The sequence below is a fragment of the Pristiophorus japonicus genome, chromosome 7 (assembly GCF_044704955.1).
Source record: "Pristiophorus japonicus isolate sPriJap1 chromosome 7, sPriJap1.hap1, whole genome shotgun sequence".
Lineage (NCBI taxonomy): Eukaryota > Metazoa > Chordata > Chondrichthyes > Pristiophoridae > Pristiophorus > Pristiophorus japonicus.
Genome location: NC_091983.1, coordinates 148,297,239 through 148,314,542, shown reverse-complemented (window position 1 = coordinate 148,314,542; position 17,304 = coordinate 148,297,239). Strand labels below are relative to the sequence as shown.

Genomic DNA, 17,304 nt, shown 5'->3' with positions numbered 1-17,304 from the left:
AAATGGGCGACCCCTTATTCTGAAACTATGCTCCCTAGTTCTTGATTTCCCCACATCCTCTCTGCATCTACCTTGTCGAGCCCCCTCAATATCTTATATGTTTCCATAAGATCACCTCTCATTCTTCTAAACTCCAATGAGCATAAGCCCAACCTGCTCAACCTTTCTTCTTAAGTCAACCCCTTCATCTCAGGAATCAACCTAGTGAACCTTCTCTGAACTGCCTCCAATGCAAGTATATCCCTCCTTTATACAGATGTTCAGCCATGAACTCACTGAATGGTGGTGCAGGCTCGAAGGGCGAATGGCCTACTCCTGCACGTATTTCCTATGTTTCTAAATAAGGAGACCAAAACAGTACACAGTACTCTAGGTGTGGCCTTACCAATACCCTGTACAGTTGTAGCAAGACTTCTCTGCTTTTATAATCCATCCCCTTTACAATAAATGCCAACATTCCATTTGTCTTCCTGATTACTTGCTGTACCTGCATAATAACTTTTTGTGTTTCATGTACAAAGACCCCAGGTCCCTCTGTACTGCAGCATTTTGTAACTTCACGCCACGTAAATAATAATTTGCTTTTTTATTTTTCCTGCCGAAACGCATGACCTCACACTTTCCCACATTATACTCCATCTGACAAATGTTTGCCCACTCACTTAGCCTGTCTTTATCTCTTTTCAGACTTTTTATGTCCTTCTCACACACTGCCTTTTCTCCCATCTTTGAATCATCAGCAAACTTGGCAACATTACACTCGGTCCGTTCATCCAAGTCATTAATATAGATTGTAAATAGTTGAGCCCCCAGCACCGATCCCTGTGGCACCCCACTAGTTACCATTTGCCAACTGGAAAATAACCCATTTATCCGACTCTCTGTTCTCTGTTAGTTAGCAAATCAATGCTAATATATTACCCCCCACCCTGTGAGCTTTTATCTTATGCAGTAATCTTTTATGTGGCACCTTATCGAATACCTTCTGGAAATCCAAATACACCACATCCACTGGTTCCCCCTTATCCACTCTGTTCATTACATCTTCAAAGAACTCCAGCAAATTTGTCAAACATTATTTCCTTTCATAAAACCATGCTGACTCTGCTTGACTGTATTATGCTTTTCCAAATGTGGGGAAAATAAGGTAGTGTTTCCATTACCTGTAACCTTCCTGGCTTGTATGGATCAGTAGCACATGGATCCTGAATACTTATTCCATAAACCATTTAGGAAACTTATTATCCATCCACTTCAAAAATGAGTATCTCTGTTTTCATTTTAGCTAACCTTACCTTTGTTTAACTGGATCTAGGCCTTAAAAACCATAACTGATTTGTGCATGCAAGATACTCAATAGAGGACATTAAAACTTAAATTGTAGATCCTTACCTGATATCCAAAGAAGCCCATCAGCCATACATCCTGCATGGCAGGACAGTGATCTATCAAATGATTGTACGAAAGACCACTTGTTCTTCTTTGTACAGTATCTCTCCACTGTTGGCAAAACCTGCCGCAGTTCATTCCTTCCACCCACTGCATATAGGTATTCATCCAAGGCTCCGAGTACAAAATGCTCACGGCAGTTTTTCATAGGAGCTATCTCTATCCAAGTGTTGCTGCGGGGATCATAACGGCACGCAGTCCTTACTGCACAGGTGCGACCTGTTGCGTGTTCCACCTCCCCTCCTGCCACAAAAAGGAAGTCTCCTATGACCGCCACACAATGATGACTTCTTCCTACAGGCATTGGAGACAGCTCACTCCAGTTCGAAACCCCTGCTATGTGAACATTTTCCTGGTTCACTGGGTTAAAATACCGCAGGTCTCTCACTTTGCAAATCTCGCGCTTCTTACCACCTACAATGTAAAGTGTTTCTGATTGGAAGCGAGGTCGTGTCCTGATGGTTTGCCATATGGGCTGTGCATAGATGCTCTGGTGGTACTCCAAGGACTCATTAATGAAAGCTGTGGCAATTTCACTGGCCTGAACCAGAGGATGAGAAAGGGCTACAGCATGTAGTGTATCAACATCCATCAAACCGAAGCGTATATATTTTAAGAGTTCATCCATGTACTGATACCGACAGCCATGTTCCAACCAACTCACTGCCAGCTGTCAAAATAGAACAATGTAGCCTGGTTAGTCTTTTAAAGCAAGAAGATATCGCACCATCATTGTTAACAATCAATCAATAATTATAACACTTCGGGCTGGATTTTCGTTTTTCTGTTTTTTTTCGGCGAAAACGGTAGCGATACGTGAAACTTACCGTTTTCTCTGCGCTACCGTTTCTGGGCCAAACTTTCGGGTTTTATGTTTGTACCGGCACGTCAGTAAGGGGGGCATTAGCCCGAGGATTCGCGGTGCAAAAACGTGAGTTTCGCCAAATTTAGTGTGGGGCCGGGAGCGCTTTGAGAGAGGCCTTGGGAGGGGGAAAAAAAATTGCAAAAAACATTCACAAAACACTTAGCTAACAAATAGCTGAAAAATAATTCAAAAATAAAAACTTTAACTTACCTTTTTTGCAGGTTTTCATACTTACCGCTGCTGGCAGGGCTGCACCAACAGGTTTGACCGGTCGGTATTCTGGGCGTGGCCTAATGGTCAGGAGAGAGCTGAAAGTACGATGGTAATGCAATCTGCGGCGTTGCACGTCGGTGCCCCTCTCCCCGGCGCTAATTGAAAGCGCCGTCACAAACAGGTATCCGAGGATCCCGCCCAGGCTTTGAGACCAGGTTTTCGCCGCGGTGGGTCAGATCGTGGTGAAAACCCGGTCGCAAACTTCGTGAAAATCCAGGACAAAAGATTCGAAGTTTAGAATTAGAGGTTGTTGCCAACATTCAAACATAAATCTAAAATACAATGATCATATTTGACAAACAAAATATTGTTAATAGCGGATTTTGAAATTCCACTCCCTTTTTCATTCAATCTCTGACTATAAGCTTGGGAACCTAAAAAGATTAAAATCAAGAATTAATTTTCTCAGTTCCATATGCATCTATGCACAGCCCATATGGCAAACAACAATAATAAATTTATATAAAGCACCATTAATGCAGCAAAATTTCCCACTTCACAGAGGCGTAATCCAACAAAAACTGGATGGCTAGTCAAAGGAGCTATTAGGAGGAGTGACGGTCACAGAGGTGGGTTTTAAGGAGGGTCTTAAAAGGAGAGTGAGGTGGAGAGGCAAATAGGTTTAGGGAAGGAGTTCAAGGAAGGAATTCAAGAGTGTGGGGCTGAGACAGCTGAAGCCATGGCTATCAATGATGGGAGAGGATATCAAAAAAAGACTAGTCAGAGGAACGGGGAGCTCTGGGAGGTTTTAGGGCGATATGAGGTTCATCATCATAGGCAGTCCCTCAGAGTCGAGGATGACTTGCTTCCACACTAAAAATGAGTTCTCAGTTGGCTGAAGAGTCCAATGTGGGACTGACAGTCTCTGTCACAGGTGGGGCAGATGGTGGTTGAAGGAATGGATGGGTGGGGAGCCTGGGTTGCCGCGCGCTCCTTCCGCTGTCGACGCTTGGCTTTAGCTTGCTCTCGGCGAAGAGACTCGAGATGTTCAGCGTCTTCCTCGGATGCTTTTCTTCCACTTTGGGTGTTCTCGGTCCAGGGATTCCCAGGTGTCGGTGGGGATGTTACATTTTTTCAAGGAGGCTTTGTGGGTGTCCTTGAAGTGTTTCCTCTGCCCACCTGGGGCTTGCTTGCCGTGTCGGAGTTCCGAGTAGAGCGCTTGTTTTGGGAGTCTCATGTCAGGCATGCGGACGATGTGGCCCGTCCAACAGAGCTGATCGAGCGAGGTCAGTGCTTCGATGCTGCGGATGTTGGCCTGAGCGAGAACACTGACGTTGGTGCGCCTATCCTGCCAGTAGATTTGTAGGATCTTACGGAGGCAGCGTTGGTGGTACTTCTCCAGTGTTTTAAGGTGCCTGCTGTACATAGTCCATGTCTCAGCCATATAGGAGCGCTGGCATACTGAAGGCGGTGTTGGACCTCATCGGTGATGTCTGCCCTTGTTGACAGTAGGCTCCCGAGGTATGGAATGGAAAATGTACCACGTCGTGGATTTTGATAACCAGGGGGGGGGGGGAGGGGGGCAGTGCTGTGTGGTGGGAGCAGGTTGGTAGAGGACCTTTTGTCTTACGGATATGTAAGGCTCATGTTCTCATATGCCTTGGTGAAGGTTACAGACATAGGGAGGGGCAAGGCTTTGAAAAATTTAAACATGAGGATGAGAATTTTAAATTGAAGATGTTGGGAGACTGGGAGGCAATGTCGGTCAGCAAGATCAGAGGTGATAGATGGGATAGAATATGGACAGCAGAGTTCTGTATGAGTTAAGCTTACAGAGTGTTGAGGATAGATAGGTGGTCATTTTACCAATTACATTAAATGGTAAAATAACCATTTTTATTGGCAATTATCTGTTCTTTAACAAAAATATTTATTAAAGTTCAAGGAATGTTAAAGCACAAGAATAGGTATTTGGCACAAGCCTATGCTGGTATTGTCTCTACAAGAGCCACTGAGTCTAATTCCAGTGTCCTACTCACTCTCCATACACTTCAACATTCCTCTTTTTCAAGCAACTATCTAAGTCCTTTTTTAAATAATTTATAAACTTGGCTTCAACCATATAGCAGAAAATTCCAAAATTACAGATATTCTATGTATAAAGAATTTTCGAACTTGCCCTTTAATCCCTTTTTAAATTATCCCAATTTTTGTGAGGAACCTAATAAAAATTCTTGCTGTTGTTTTTGTGAAATGTGTATGATCATTACCACCTTAGAATATACCACATATAAATAATTAGATTGGCAAATTCTGGACTCCTACTTAACAAGCATAAGTAATGTTAATTAAATTTACTCTAAAACTGCTGATATATGTCATTGCTACCAGCTGTTGTAAGAAATGAAAATGTCACACAAGCACAATACAGAGTACACTTCTAAGTTTGTGTTTGACGTATATGGTTACGACCTCAAAGTGCTTAGTGATGCCACTGGATAAAGAAAAGATGAAAACATATATAATTTTTCAGAACTTGCATCACTCCTTTGATGAGCAAAATATATTCAAAATAAATAATATTACTCAATTTGTTTTGGGCCAAACATCTGTTTGTGTCGCATCCTCCATTTATTACCATGCCATAAAAGGTGGCAAAGTCTATATTAATGCTACCTGTACATCTGAAGCACTGCAGATGATAAATTTTTTTTGTGGATGTTGTGCATCTTCCATGACCAACATATTTCACAATACTACAAATATCAGTCTGCATATGTGATTATTACTTTTAATTGAAAAATTGATGAGATCTGATTAAAATGAATCATGTGACCAAAATGCCATTGTTCCTTTACTGCATTGTAATTGCTTTCAACATCCTTGTTAACCAACTCAAAATTTGACAAAATAAATCAACACCTGCGTTATTTAATACATTATTGTAACCATATCCTCACTGCGTAACACAGGTGTGATTTATTATCACGAGATAAGAAGCCACTAATAATGCTGCGCATACACATTGTAGATCCACGTGGCAATATGTCATTAGCATCATCCGTAGTGATGGGAGGCGTGAAAAATGAATTCAAATGGGGAAAGGCAGCATCATAATGGCATTCCCTATTATGCTGACAAATGTGAAGGTTTTACTTTTTCTCATCAATTTTCTTCTCTATTTTCCTGAAGTTACTGTACTCCTTGCTGGCACACAGTTCCACGGGAGCCTTGCTCAAGTGGCTAATACATTTCTCTGATCCTTAAGTGTCAGCAGGCTATTCAACTGCAGAAAGCATCACAGCCGAGTCAAATTCTATCCTCATTAGGATGCATGAAATCTTTGCCAGTTTTTCCCTCCCTTCCGCAGGGACATAAAGGTCAAATGCACTACTCTTCCTGCTACCCTGGCTGATAACAGCTCGCTTAGCACAGTCTTTGGATTGAACCTAGGACTTTGGTAGCTCACCTACTCACTAGATTAGCTCTCTGAGCAATCAGGGCCCTAATTATGCTGTGACAACTGAGAATCAATGTATGAAAAGACAATGGAAGGAATGTTTTTCTTAAATAGCCATTCAAGAACACATTTGAAAAATCTTTTTTTGGTTGGGAGCAGAGTCAGAATTCATGTTTGACAAATTTGCTGGAGTTCTTTGAGGATGTAACGAACAGGGTAGATAAAGGGGAACCAGTGGATGTGATGTATTTGGACTTCCAGAAGGCATTTGACAAGGTGCCACATAAAAGGTTACTGCGTAAAATAAAAGTTCACAGGGTCGGGGGTAATATATTAGCATGGACAGAGGATTGGCTAACTAACAGAGAACAAAGAGTCGGGATAAATGGTTCATTCTCTGGTTGGCAACCATTAACTAGTGGGGTGCTGCAGGGATCAGTGCGAGAACCCCAATTATTTACAATCTATATTAACGACTTGGAAGAAGGGACTGAGTGTAACGTAGCCAAGTTTGCTGACGATACAAAGATGGGAGGAAAAGCAATGTGTGAGGACACAAAAAATCTGCAAAAGGACATAGATTGGCTAAATGATTGGGCAAAAATTTGGCAGATGGAGTATAATGTCGGAAAGTGCGAGGGTATGCATTTTGGCAGAAAAAAATCAAAGAGCAAGTTATTATTTAAATGGAGAAAGATCGCAAAGTGCCGCAGTACAGTGGGACCTGGGGGTACTTGTGCATGAAACACAAAAGGATAGTATGCAGGTACAGCAAGTGATCAGGAAGGCCAATGGTATCTTGGCCTTTATTGCAAAGTGGATGGAGTATAAAAGCAGGGAAGTCTTGCTACAGCTATATAAGGTATTGGTGAGGTCACACCTGGAATACTGCGTGCAGTTTTGGTTTCCATATTTACAAAAGGATATACTTCCTTTGGAGGCAGATCAGAGAAGGTTCACTAGGTTGTTTCCGGGGATGAGGGGATTGACTTATGAGGAAAGGTTGAGTAGGTTGGGCCTCTACTTATTGGGATTCAGAAGAATGAGAGGTGATCTTATCGAAACGTATAAGATTATGAGGGGGCTTGACAAGGTGGATGCAGAGAGGATGTTTCCATTGATAGGGGAGACGAGAACTAGAGGGCATGATCTTAGAATAAAACAGAGATGAGGAGAAATTTCTTCTCTCTGGGGGTTGTAAGTCTGTGGAATTCGCTGCCTCAGTTTCTTAAGTGATAAGGGGATAAGGGGTTATGTGGAGCGGGTGGGGAAGTGGAGCTGAGTCCATGATCTTATTGAATGGCGGAGCAGGCTCGAGGGACCGTATGGCCTACTCCTGTTCCTATTTCTTATATTCTTATCTATTACATAAAAACATAGGTGTAATTTCCATCACAATGAAATATGTGCAACTGATGCAAAGTATGTCCAATGCAATTTACCTTATAGAAACATAGAAAATAGGTGCAGGAGTAGGCCATTCGGCCCTTCTAGCCTGCACCGCCATTCAATGAGTTCATGGCTGAACATGCAACTTCAGTACCCCATTCCTGCTTTCTCACCATACCCCTTGATCCCCTAGTAGTAAGGACTTCATCTAACTCCTTTTTGAATATAATTAGTGAATTGGCCTCAACAACTTTCTGTGGTAGAGAATTCCACAGGTTCACCACTCTCTGGGTGAAGAAATTCCTCCTCATCTCGGTCCTAAATGGCTTACCCCTTATCCTTCGACTATGTCCCCTGGTTCTGGACTTCCCCAACATTGGGAACATTCTTCCTGCATCTAACCTGTCTAACCGTGTCAGAATTTTAAACGTTTCTATGAGGTCCCCTCTCATTCTTCTGAACTCCAGTGAATAAAAGCCCAGTTGATCCAGTCTTTCTTGATAGGTCAGTCCCACCATCCCGGGAATCAGTCTGGTGAACCTTCGCTGCACTCCCTCAATAGCAAGAATGTCCTTCCTCAGGTTAGGAGACCAAAACTGTACACAATACTCCAGGTGTGGCCTCACCAAGGCCCTGTACAACTGTAGCAACACCTCCCTGCCCCTGTACTCAAATCCCCTCGCTATGAAGGCCAACATGCCATTTGCTTTCTTAACCGCCTGCTGTACCTGCATGCCAACCTTCAATGACTGATGTACCATGACACCCAGGTCTCTTTGCACCTCCCCTTTTCCTAATCTGTCACCATTCAGATAATAGTCTGTCTCTCTGTTTTTACCACCAAAGTGGATAACCTCACATTTATCCACATTATACTTCATCTGCCATGCATTTGCCCACTCACCTAACCTATCCAAGTCGCTCTGCAGCCTCATGGCATCCTCCTCGCAGCTCACACTGCCACCCAACTTAGTGTCATCCGCAAATTTGGAGATACTACATTTAATCCCCTCGTCTAAATCATTAATGCACAGTGGTTGCGAACAAATGAAAAACAGGCATTTTAATGCTCTCTCAGCTTAATTACTGAATACACCACTGTGTCTCACCATGGAAACCCCGAGCTTAACTCCTGATTGATGCACATTCAATCCATTTTGGCCATGGGGGAAGGGGGGATGCTACAATTGGCCTCAGTATCCTTGGACTGGGGAGAATGAGCAAGGTTAGCTTTCCTGATTATTCAGTGAAACTTGCTGGAAAGTGCATATATATGGATAGTTTGAACAGCCCAGCACTATCTCTGTTTAGGTACATACGTGGAGAATGACCACTGGGTTAGGCACCAGAGAACTGCCCCGGTAAGAGTCACCACCTTGAGAAAAGGAAGTGAGAAAATCGATGAAGGTAGTCTATCGTCATAAACCATGCCAACTCTCAGCATTAGGTCTCATTTATCCTTCAGGTTTATGGGTCACGCATTTTAATCTTATTCAAGTTTATTTTTGTGTAAAACATCAGCCTTTGTTGCTCACAGTAAAATTATTTGTACATAATCTATATCTAATATTATGATACATATGCATGGACTTCTTGTCATATGATCATCATAGTTGAGGTATCACACCTTGTTGATTTGCTCAATTTAAAACAGCACAAATCAGAATTGAGTAGATTGGGAATGTACAAATCAAAAGTGAAGAAAGTAGCTGAAAAACTAAGAACTTAAGCAAACAACCAATTCTGAATTCTGAGCCAGGAGAATACGCCAATAGGAGAAAAGAGAAGGTGAGCCAACTAAATCACTCAAAATGTGATTTCAAATATTTTTCTTCAACCATTTTTTCTCCTTTGCTAACCAACGACAGCCCTAAAATAATGTTTCGAACATAATTAAAACAATAAAAAAAATTGCAATTGCAATAAATGTTAAGTATCAGGTTGGCTTTTGTGCTTTCTGAGTACCTTCATTAATGTACTTAAATTTACATTGGTGGGAGTTCGCTCTCAATATTATAATTTGCCTGACCCTGGAAACTTCAGTGGAATCAACACTGATGTGATCAAAAGCTCCACCCCACCATGCTTCCAACAGTGACAAAAAATTCAGTGATGTGTGCGTGCATGTATGATAGGGGGAGAAAGAGTGAGAGAGGCACAAAAGGCAGAGAGAGAAAGAGACATAATAGAGAACCAGCCAAGGTCCAGAAACTCCCCTCCAATGCTACTGAACTCCATGCCCACCATCCACTCACCAGCACTGCTCAACACCAGGTAAATACTGGTGCATCTTGCTATGTATCCTGGGCTTTAAAAAAGTAAACGATAAAGCTTGAGTATATACTTGATATAATAATATAATCTCTATATTCAAGGTTTTGCATTTACCACAGATTTCATGACTGTTTGACTGGCGGGGCGGTTGGAGGCAGTATATCATAGTCAGAGTAGGAATTGCAAGGGAGCTAAGATGAATACATGGCTTGAGGAGTGATGCACAAGGGAGGGATTCAAATTCCTGGGACATTGGAACCGGTTCTGGGGGAGGTGAGACCAGTACAAACCAGACGGTCTGCACCTGGACAGGACTGGAACCAATGTCTTAGGGGGAGTGTTTGCTTGTGCTGTTGGGGAGGGGTTAAACTAATATGCAGAGGGATGGGAACCTATGCACGGAGACAGAGGGAAGTAGAATGGGGGCAGAAGCAAAAGATAGAAAGAAGAAAAGTAAAAGTGGAGGACAGAGAAACCCAAGGCAAAAATCAAAAAGGGCCACATTGCAGCAAAATTATAATGGGGCAAAGTGTGCGAAAAAGACAATCTGAAGGCTCTGTGCCTCAATGCGAGGAGTATTCGTAATTAACTGCGCAGGCAGCAATTAACGAATATGATATAGTTGGCATCACGGAGACATGGCTCCAGGGTGACCAAGGCTGGGAACTCAACATCCAGGGGTATTCAACATTCAGGAAGAATAGACAGAAAGAAAAAGGAGGTGGAGTAGCGTTGCTGGTTAAAGAGGAAATTAACACAATAGTAAGGAAGGACATTAAGCTTGGAGGATGTAGAATCTGTATGGTGGAGCTGTGGAATACCAAAGGGCAGAAAACGCTAGTGGGAGTTGCGTACAGACCACCAAACAGTAGTAGTGAGGTTGGGGACAGCATCAAACAAGAAATTAGGGATGCATGCAATAAAGATTATCATGGACAACTTTAATCTACATATAGATTGGGCTAACCAAACTGGTAGCAATGCAGTGGAGGAGGATTTCCTGGAGTGTATTAGGGATGGTTTTCGAGACCAATATGTCGAGGAACCAACTAGAGGCTGGCCATCCTAGACTGGGTGATGTGTAATGAGAAAGGACTAATTAGCAATCTTGTTGTGCGAGGCCCCTTGGGGAAGAGTGACCATAATATGGTAGAATTCTTCATTAAGATGGAGAGTGACACAGTTAATTCAGAGACTAGGGTCCTGAACTTAAGGAAAGGTAACTTCGATGGTATGAGATGTGAATTGGCTAGAATAGACTGGCAAATGATACTTAAAGGGTTGACGGTGGATAGGCAATGGCAAACATTTAAAGATCACATGGATGAACTTCAACAATTGTACATCCCTGTCTGGAGTAAAAATAAAACGGGGAAGGTGGCTCAACCGTGGCTAACAAGGGAAATTAAGGATAGTGTTAAATCCAAGGAACGGGCATATAAATTGGCCAGAAAAATCAACAAACCTGAGGACTGGAAGACATTTAGAAATCAGCAGAGGAGGATAAAGGGTTTAATTAGGAGGGGGAAAATAGACTTTGAGAGGAAGCTTGCTGGCAACATAAAAACTGACTGCATAAGCTTCTATAGAGATGTGAAGAGAAAAAAATTAGTGAAGACAAACGTAGGTCCCTTGCAGTCAGAATCAGGTGAATTTATAATGAGGAACTAAGAAATGGCAGACCAGTTGAACAAATACTTTGGTTCTGTCTTCATGAAGGAAGACACAAATAACCTTCCGGAAATACTAGGGGACCGAAGGTCGAGTGAGAAGGAGGAACTGACGGAAATCATTATTAGTTGTAAAATTGTGTTAGGGAAATTGATGGGATTGAAGGCCGATAAATCCCCAGGGCCTGATAGTCTGCATCCCAGAGTACTTAAGGAAGTGGCCCTAGAAATAGTGGATGCATTGGTGATCATTTTCCAACAGTGTATCGACGCTGGATCAGTTCCTATGGACTGGAGGGTAGCTAATGTAACACCACTTTTTAAAAAATGAGGGAGAGAGAAAACGGGTAATTATAGACCGGTTAGCCTGGCATCATTAGTGGGGAAAATGTTGGAATCAATTATTAAGGATGAAATAGCAGCGCATTGGAAAGCAGTGACAGGATCGGTCCAAGTCAGCATGGATTTATGAAAGGGAAATCATGCTTGACAAATCTTCGAGAATTTTTTGAGGATGTAACTAGTAGAGTGGACAAGGGAGAACCAGTGGATTGTGGTGTATTTGGACTTTCAAAAGGCTTTTGACAAGGTCTCACACAAGAGATTGGTGTGCAAAATTAAAGCACATGGTATTGGTGGTAATGTACTGACGTGGATAGAGAACTGGTTGGCAGACAGGAAGCAGAGAGTCGGGATAAACGGGCCCTTTTCAGAATGGCAGGCAGTGACTAGTGGGGTGCCGCAGGGCTCAGTGCTGGGACCCCAACTATTTACAATATACATCAATGATTTAGATGAAGGAATTGAATGTAATATCTCCAAGTTTGCAGATGACACCAAGCTGGGTGGCGGTGTGAGCTGTGAGGAGAATACTAAGAGGCTGCAGGTTGACTTGGACAGGTTAGGTGAGTGGGCAAATGCATGGCAGATGCAGTATAATGTGGATAAATGTGAGGTTATCCACTTTGGTGGCAAAAACACGAAGGCAGAATATTATCCGAATGGAGGCAGATTAGGAAAAGGGGAGGTGCAACGAGACCTGGGTGTCATGGTACATCAGTCATTGAAAGTTGGCAGGCGGTGAAGAACGCAAATGGTATGTTGGCTAGGGGATTTGAGAATAGGAGCAGGGAGGTCTTATTGCAGTTGTACAGGACCTTTATGGGGCCTCACCTGGAATATTGTGTTCAGTTTTGGTCTCCTAATGTGAGGAAGGACGTTCTTGCTATTGAGGGAGTGCAGCAAAGATTCACCAGACTGATTCCCGGGATGGCTGGACCAACATATGAGGAGAGACTGGATCGATTGGGCTTTTATACACTGGAGTTTAGACGAATGAGAGGGGATCTCATAGAAACATATAAAATTCTGACTGGACTGGACAGGTTAGATGCAGGAAGAATGTTCCCCATGTTGGGGAAGTCCAGAACCAGGGGACGCAGTCTAAGGATAAGGGGTAAGCCATTTAGGACTGAGATGAGGAGAAACTCAGAGTTGTTAACCTGTGGAATTTTCTACCGCAGAGAGTTGTTGATGGCAGTTCGTTGGATATATTCAAGAGGGAGTTAGATATGGTCTATACGGCTAAGGGAATGAAGGAGTATGGAGGGAAAGCAGGAAAGGGGTACTGAGGTGAATGATCAGCCATGATCTTATTGAATGGTGGTGCAGGCTCGAAGGGCCGAACAGCCTACTCCTGCACCTATTTTCTATTGACCACTGCCTAATCCACTCTGTTATCTCCATCAACGTAGCCTCAAAATGGTGGGGGCACCAGAAATACCCTGGCAAAAAAATCAATGATGAAGCACTCAAAGACCCTGCAAAGAAAGCCCTATTCAGCCAAAGCCTCACAGCCAACCTGACGACTACCAATGAACCGGAGACGCAAAGTGTTCACAGTGCCTGGTCTGCCCTCAAGTCCACCATAATTAGCACCTGTGAAGAGACTCTTGGTTACTCTACCAGAAAACATCAAGACTGATTCGATGAGAACGACCAGGAGATCCAGAAACGAATAAACCGCAAACGCAAGGCATTTTTGAACGGGAAACAACACCACAACTCGAGTGAAAGAAAGCAGATCTACAGGAAACTGAAGGCCGCGGTCCAACAAAAAACTCGCGACCTAAAGTACAGATGGTAGGTGGAAAAAGCACAGGAGATCCAGCATCTAGCCGACAATCACAAGCTCAGTCAAGACCACCTACGGCCCAAGCACTCAAGGTCCGATTCCACTGAGAGCCAAGAGGAGAGAGGTGCACATCAAGGACAGTGAGGCAGTCAATGCCCGCTGGAAGGAGCACTTCGGGGATCTCCTCAATCAAGAGTCTTTGACATGCGTGTCCTTGAATCCATCCCACAACATGCAACCCGTCCCAGCCGGCCATGAGGTTGAAAAGGCCACACGACAACTGAAAAACAACAAGGCCTCAGGAGCAGTTGGAATCCTCGCTGAAATACTAAAGCATGGTGGAGAAGCACTCATGGCGTGAATCTCTTATCTGGAAGGAGGAGAGAATGCCAGGGGATCTCAGAGACGCTGTAATCATGACCATCTTCAAGAAAGGTGACAAGTCCAACTGCGGTAATTACAGAGGAGTTTCCCTGCTCATCACAAGAATCCTCCTCAATCATCACCTCCCAGTGGCTGAAGAGCTCCTCCTAGTCGCAATGCGGATTCCGCCCACTAAGGGGCACAACAGACATGATCTTCACTGCGCGACAAATCCAAGAAAAATGTAGGGAGCAGCATCAACCTCTGTGCATGGCTTTCTTTGACCTCACAAAGTTCTTCGGCTCTGTCAATCACAAGGGATATGGAGTATACTTCTCAAATTCGGCTGTCCTCAAAAATTTGTCACCATCCTCCGTCTGCTTCACGATGATATGCAAGCCGTGATTCTTACCAATGGATCCCCCACAGACCCAATACAAGTGCAGACCGGGATCAAGCAGGGCTGTTTCATCACAGCAACGCTCTTCTCAATCTTCCTCGCTGCAATGCTTCATCTCACATTGTAGGGGAGGACGAAAACCCCTCGTTTTACCCAGATGGTAAAGAGCTGTGGGATCTGTCTGTGCTGCAATAAAACAGGTCAGTATCCTGAAGGAACAGGGAACCCAGAACCAGATGTTGATTGAAACATAAAAACATAGAAAATAGGTGCAGGAGCAGGCCATTCGGCCCTTCTAGCCTGCACCGCCATTCAATGAGTTCATGGCTGAACATGCAACTTCAGTACCCCATTCCTGCTTTCTCACCATACCCCTTGATCCCCCGAATAGTAAGGACTACATCTAACTCCTTTTTGAATATATTTAGTGAATTGGCTTCAACAACTTTCTGTGGTAGAGAATTCCACAGGTTCACCACTCTCTGGGTGAAGAAGTTTCTCCTCATCTCGGTCCTAAATGGCTTATCCCTTATCCTTAGACTGTGACCCCTGGTTCTGGACTTCCCCAACATTGGGAACATTCTTCCTGCATCTAACCTGTCTAAACCCGTCAGAATTTTAAACGTTTCTATGAGGTCCCCTCTCATTCTTCTGAACTCCAGTGCATGCAAGCCCAGTTGATCCAGTCTCTCTTGATATGTCAGTCCCTCCATCCCGGGAATCAGTCTGGTGAACCTTCGCTGCACTCCCTCAATAGCAAGAATGTCCTTCCTCAAGTTAGGAGATCAAAACTGTACACAATACTCCAGGTGTGGCCTCACCAAGGCCCTGTATAACTGTAGCAACACCTCCCTGCCCCTGTACTCAAATCCCCTCGCTATGAAGGCCAACATGCCATTTGCTTTCTTGACCGCCAGCTGTACCTGCATGCCCAACCTTCAATGACTGACGTACCATGACACCCAGGTCTTGTTGCACCTCCCTTTTCCTAATCTGTCACCATTCAGATAATAATCTGTCTCTCTGTTTTTAACCACCAAAGTGGATAACCTCACATTTATCCACATTATACTTCATCTGCCATGCATTTGCCCACTCACCTAACCTATCCAAGTCACTCTGCAGCCTCATAGCATCCTCCTCGCAGCTCACACTGCCACCCAACTTAGTGTCATCCACAAATTTGGAGATACTACATTTAATCCCCTCGTCTAAATCATTAATGTACAATGTAAACAGCTGGGGCCCCAGCACAGAACCTTGCGGTACCCCACTAGTCACTGCCTGCCATTCTGAAAAGTACCCATTTACTCCTACTCTTTGCTTCCTGTCTGACAACCAGTTCTCAATCCATGTCAGCACACTACCCCCAATCCCATGTGCTTTAACTTTGCACATTAATCTCTTGTGTGGGACCTTGTCGAAAGCCTTCTGAAAGTCCAAATATACCACATCCAATGGTTTTCCCTTGTCCACTCTACTGAAAACATCCTCAAAAAATTCCAGAAGATTTGTCAAGCATGATTTCCCTTTCACAAATCCATGCTAACTTGGACCTATCATGTCACCTCTTTCCAAATGCGCTGCTATGACATCCTTAATAATTGATTCCATCATTTTACCCACTACTGATGTCAGGCTGACCGGTCCATAATTCCCTGTTTTCTCTCTCCCTCCTTTTTTAAAAAGTGGGGTTACATTGGCTACCCTCCACTCCATAGGAACTGATCCAGATTCTATGGAATGTTGGAAAATGACTGTCAACGCATCCGCTATTTCCAAGGCCACCTCCTTAAGTACTCTGGGATGCAATCCATCAGGCCCTGGGGATTTATCAGCCTTCAATCCCATCAATTTCCCCAACACAATTTCCCTACGAATAAGGATTTCCCTCAGTTCCTCCTTCTTACTAGACCCTCTGACCCCTTTTATATCCGGAAGGTTGTTTGTGTCCTCCTTAGTGAATACCGAACCAAAGTACTTGTTCAATTGGTCTGCCATTTCTTTGTTCACCGTTATGACTTCCCCTGATTCTGACTGCAGGGGACCTACGTTTGTCTTTACAAACCTTTTTCTCTTTACATATCTATAGAAACTTTTGCAGTCTGTCTTAATGTTCCCTGCAAGCTTCCTCTTGTACTTTATTTTCCCTGCCCTAATCAAACCCTTTGTCCTTCTCTGCTGAGTTCTAAATTTCTCCCAGTCCCCAGGTTCACTGCTATTTCTAGCCAATTTGTATGCCACTTCTTTGGCTTTAATACTATCCCTGATTTCCCGAGATAGCCACGGTTGAGCCACCTTCCCTTTTTTAGTTTTACGCCAGACAGGGATGTACAATTGTTGTAGTTCATCCATGCGGTCTCTAAATGCCTGCTATTGCCCATCCACTGTCAACCTCTTAAGTATCATTCGCCAATCTATCCTAGCCAATTCACACCTCATACCTTCAAAGTTACCCTTCTTTAAGTTCTGGACCATGGTCTCTGAATTAACTGTTTCATTCTCCATCCTAATGTAGAATTCCACCATATTATGGTCACTCTTCCCCAAGGGGCCTCGCACAACGAGATTGCTGATTAATCCTCTCTCATTACACAACACCCAGTCTAAGATGGCCTCCCCCCTAGTTGGTTCCTCGACATATTGGTCGAGAAAACCATCCCTTATGCACTCCAGGAAATCCTCCTCCACCGTATTGCTTCCAGTTTGGTTAGCCCAATCTATATGCATATTAAAGTCACCCATGATAACTGCTGCACCTTTATTGCATGCACCCCTAATTTCTTGTTTGATGCCCTCCCCAACATCACTACGACTGTTGGGAGGTCTGTACACAACTCCCACTAACGTTTTTTGCCCTTTGGTGTTCTGCAGCTCTACCCATATAGATTCCACATCATCCAAGCTAATGTCCTTGCTAACTATTGGTCTGCCATTTCTTTGTTCCCCGTTATGACTTCCCTTGATTCTGACTGCAGGGGACCTACGTTTGTCTTCACTAACCTTTTTCTCTTTACATATCTATAGAAGCTTTTGCAGTCCATTTTAATGTTCCCTGCAAGCTTCCTCTCGTATTCTATTTTCCCT

The 17,304-nt window shown here is 43.6% G+C and overlaps 1 protein-coding gene across 6 annotated transcripts in view; it reads right to left on the bottom strand.

The window, feature by feature from the left end:
• klhl32 (kelch-like family member 32) overlaps nt 1-17,304 on the bottom strand; it is a 478,483-nt gene that overhangs the window by 56,889 nt on the left and 404,290 nt on the right. For all 6 annotated transcript variants that reach the window (XM_070885400.1, XM_070885397.1, XM_070885403.1 and 3 more), the window contains one exon: nt 1,393-2,119. In XM_070885400.1, coding sequence (XP_070741501.1) covers nt 1,393-2,119 — 727 coding nt within the window. The remainder of the gene's footprint in view (nt 1-1,392; nt 2,120-17,304) is intronic.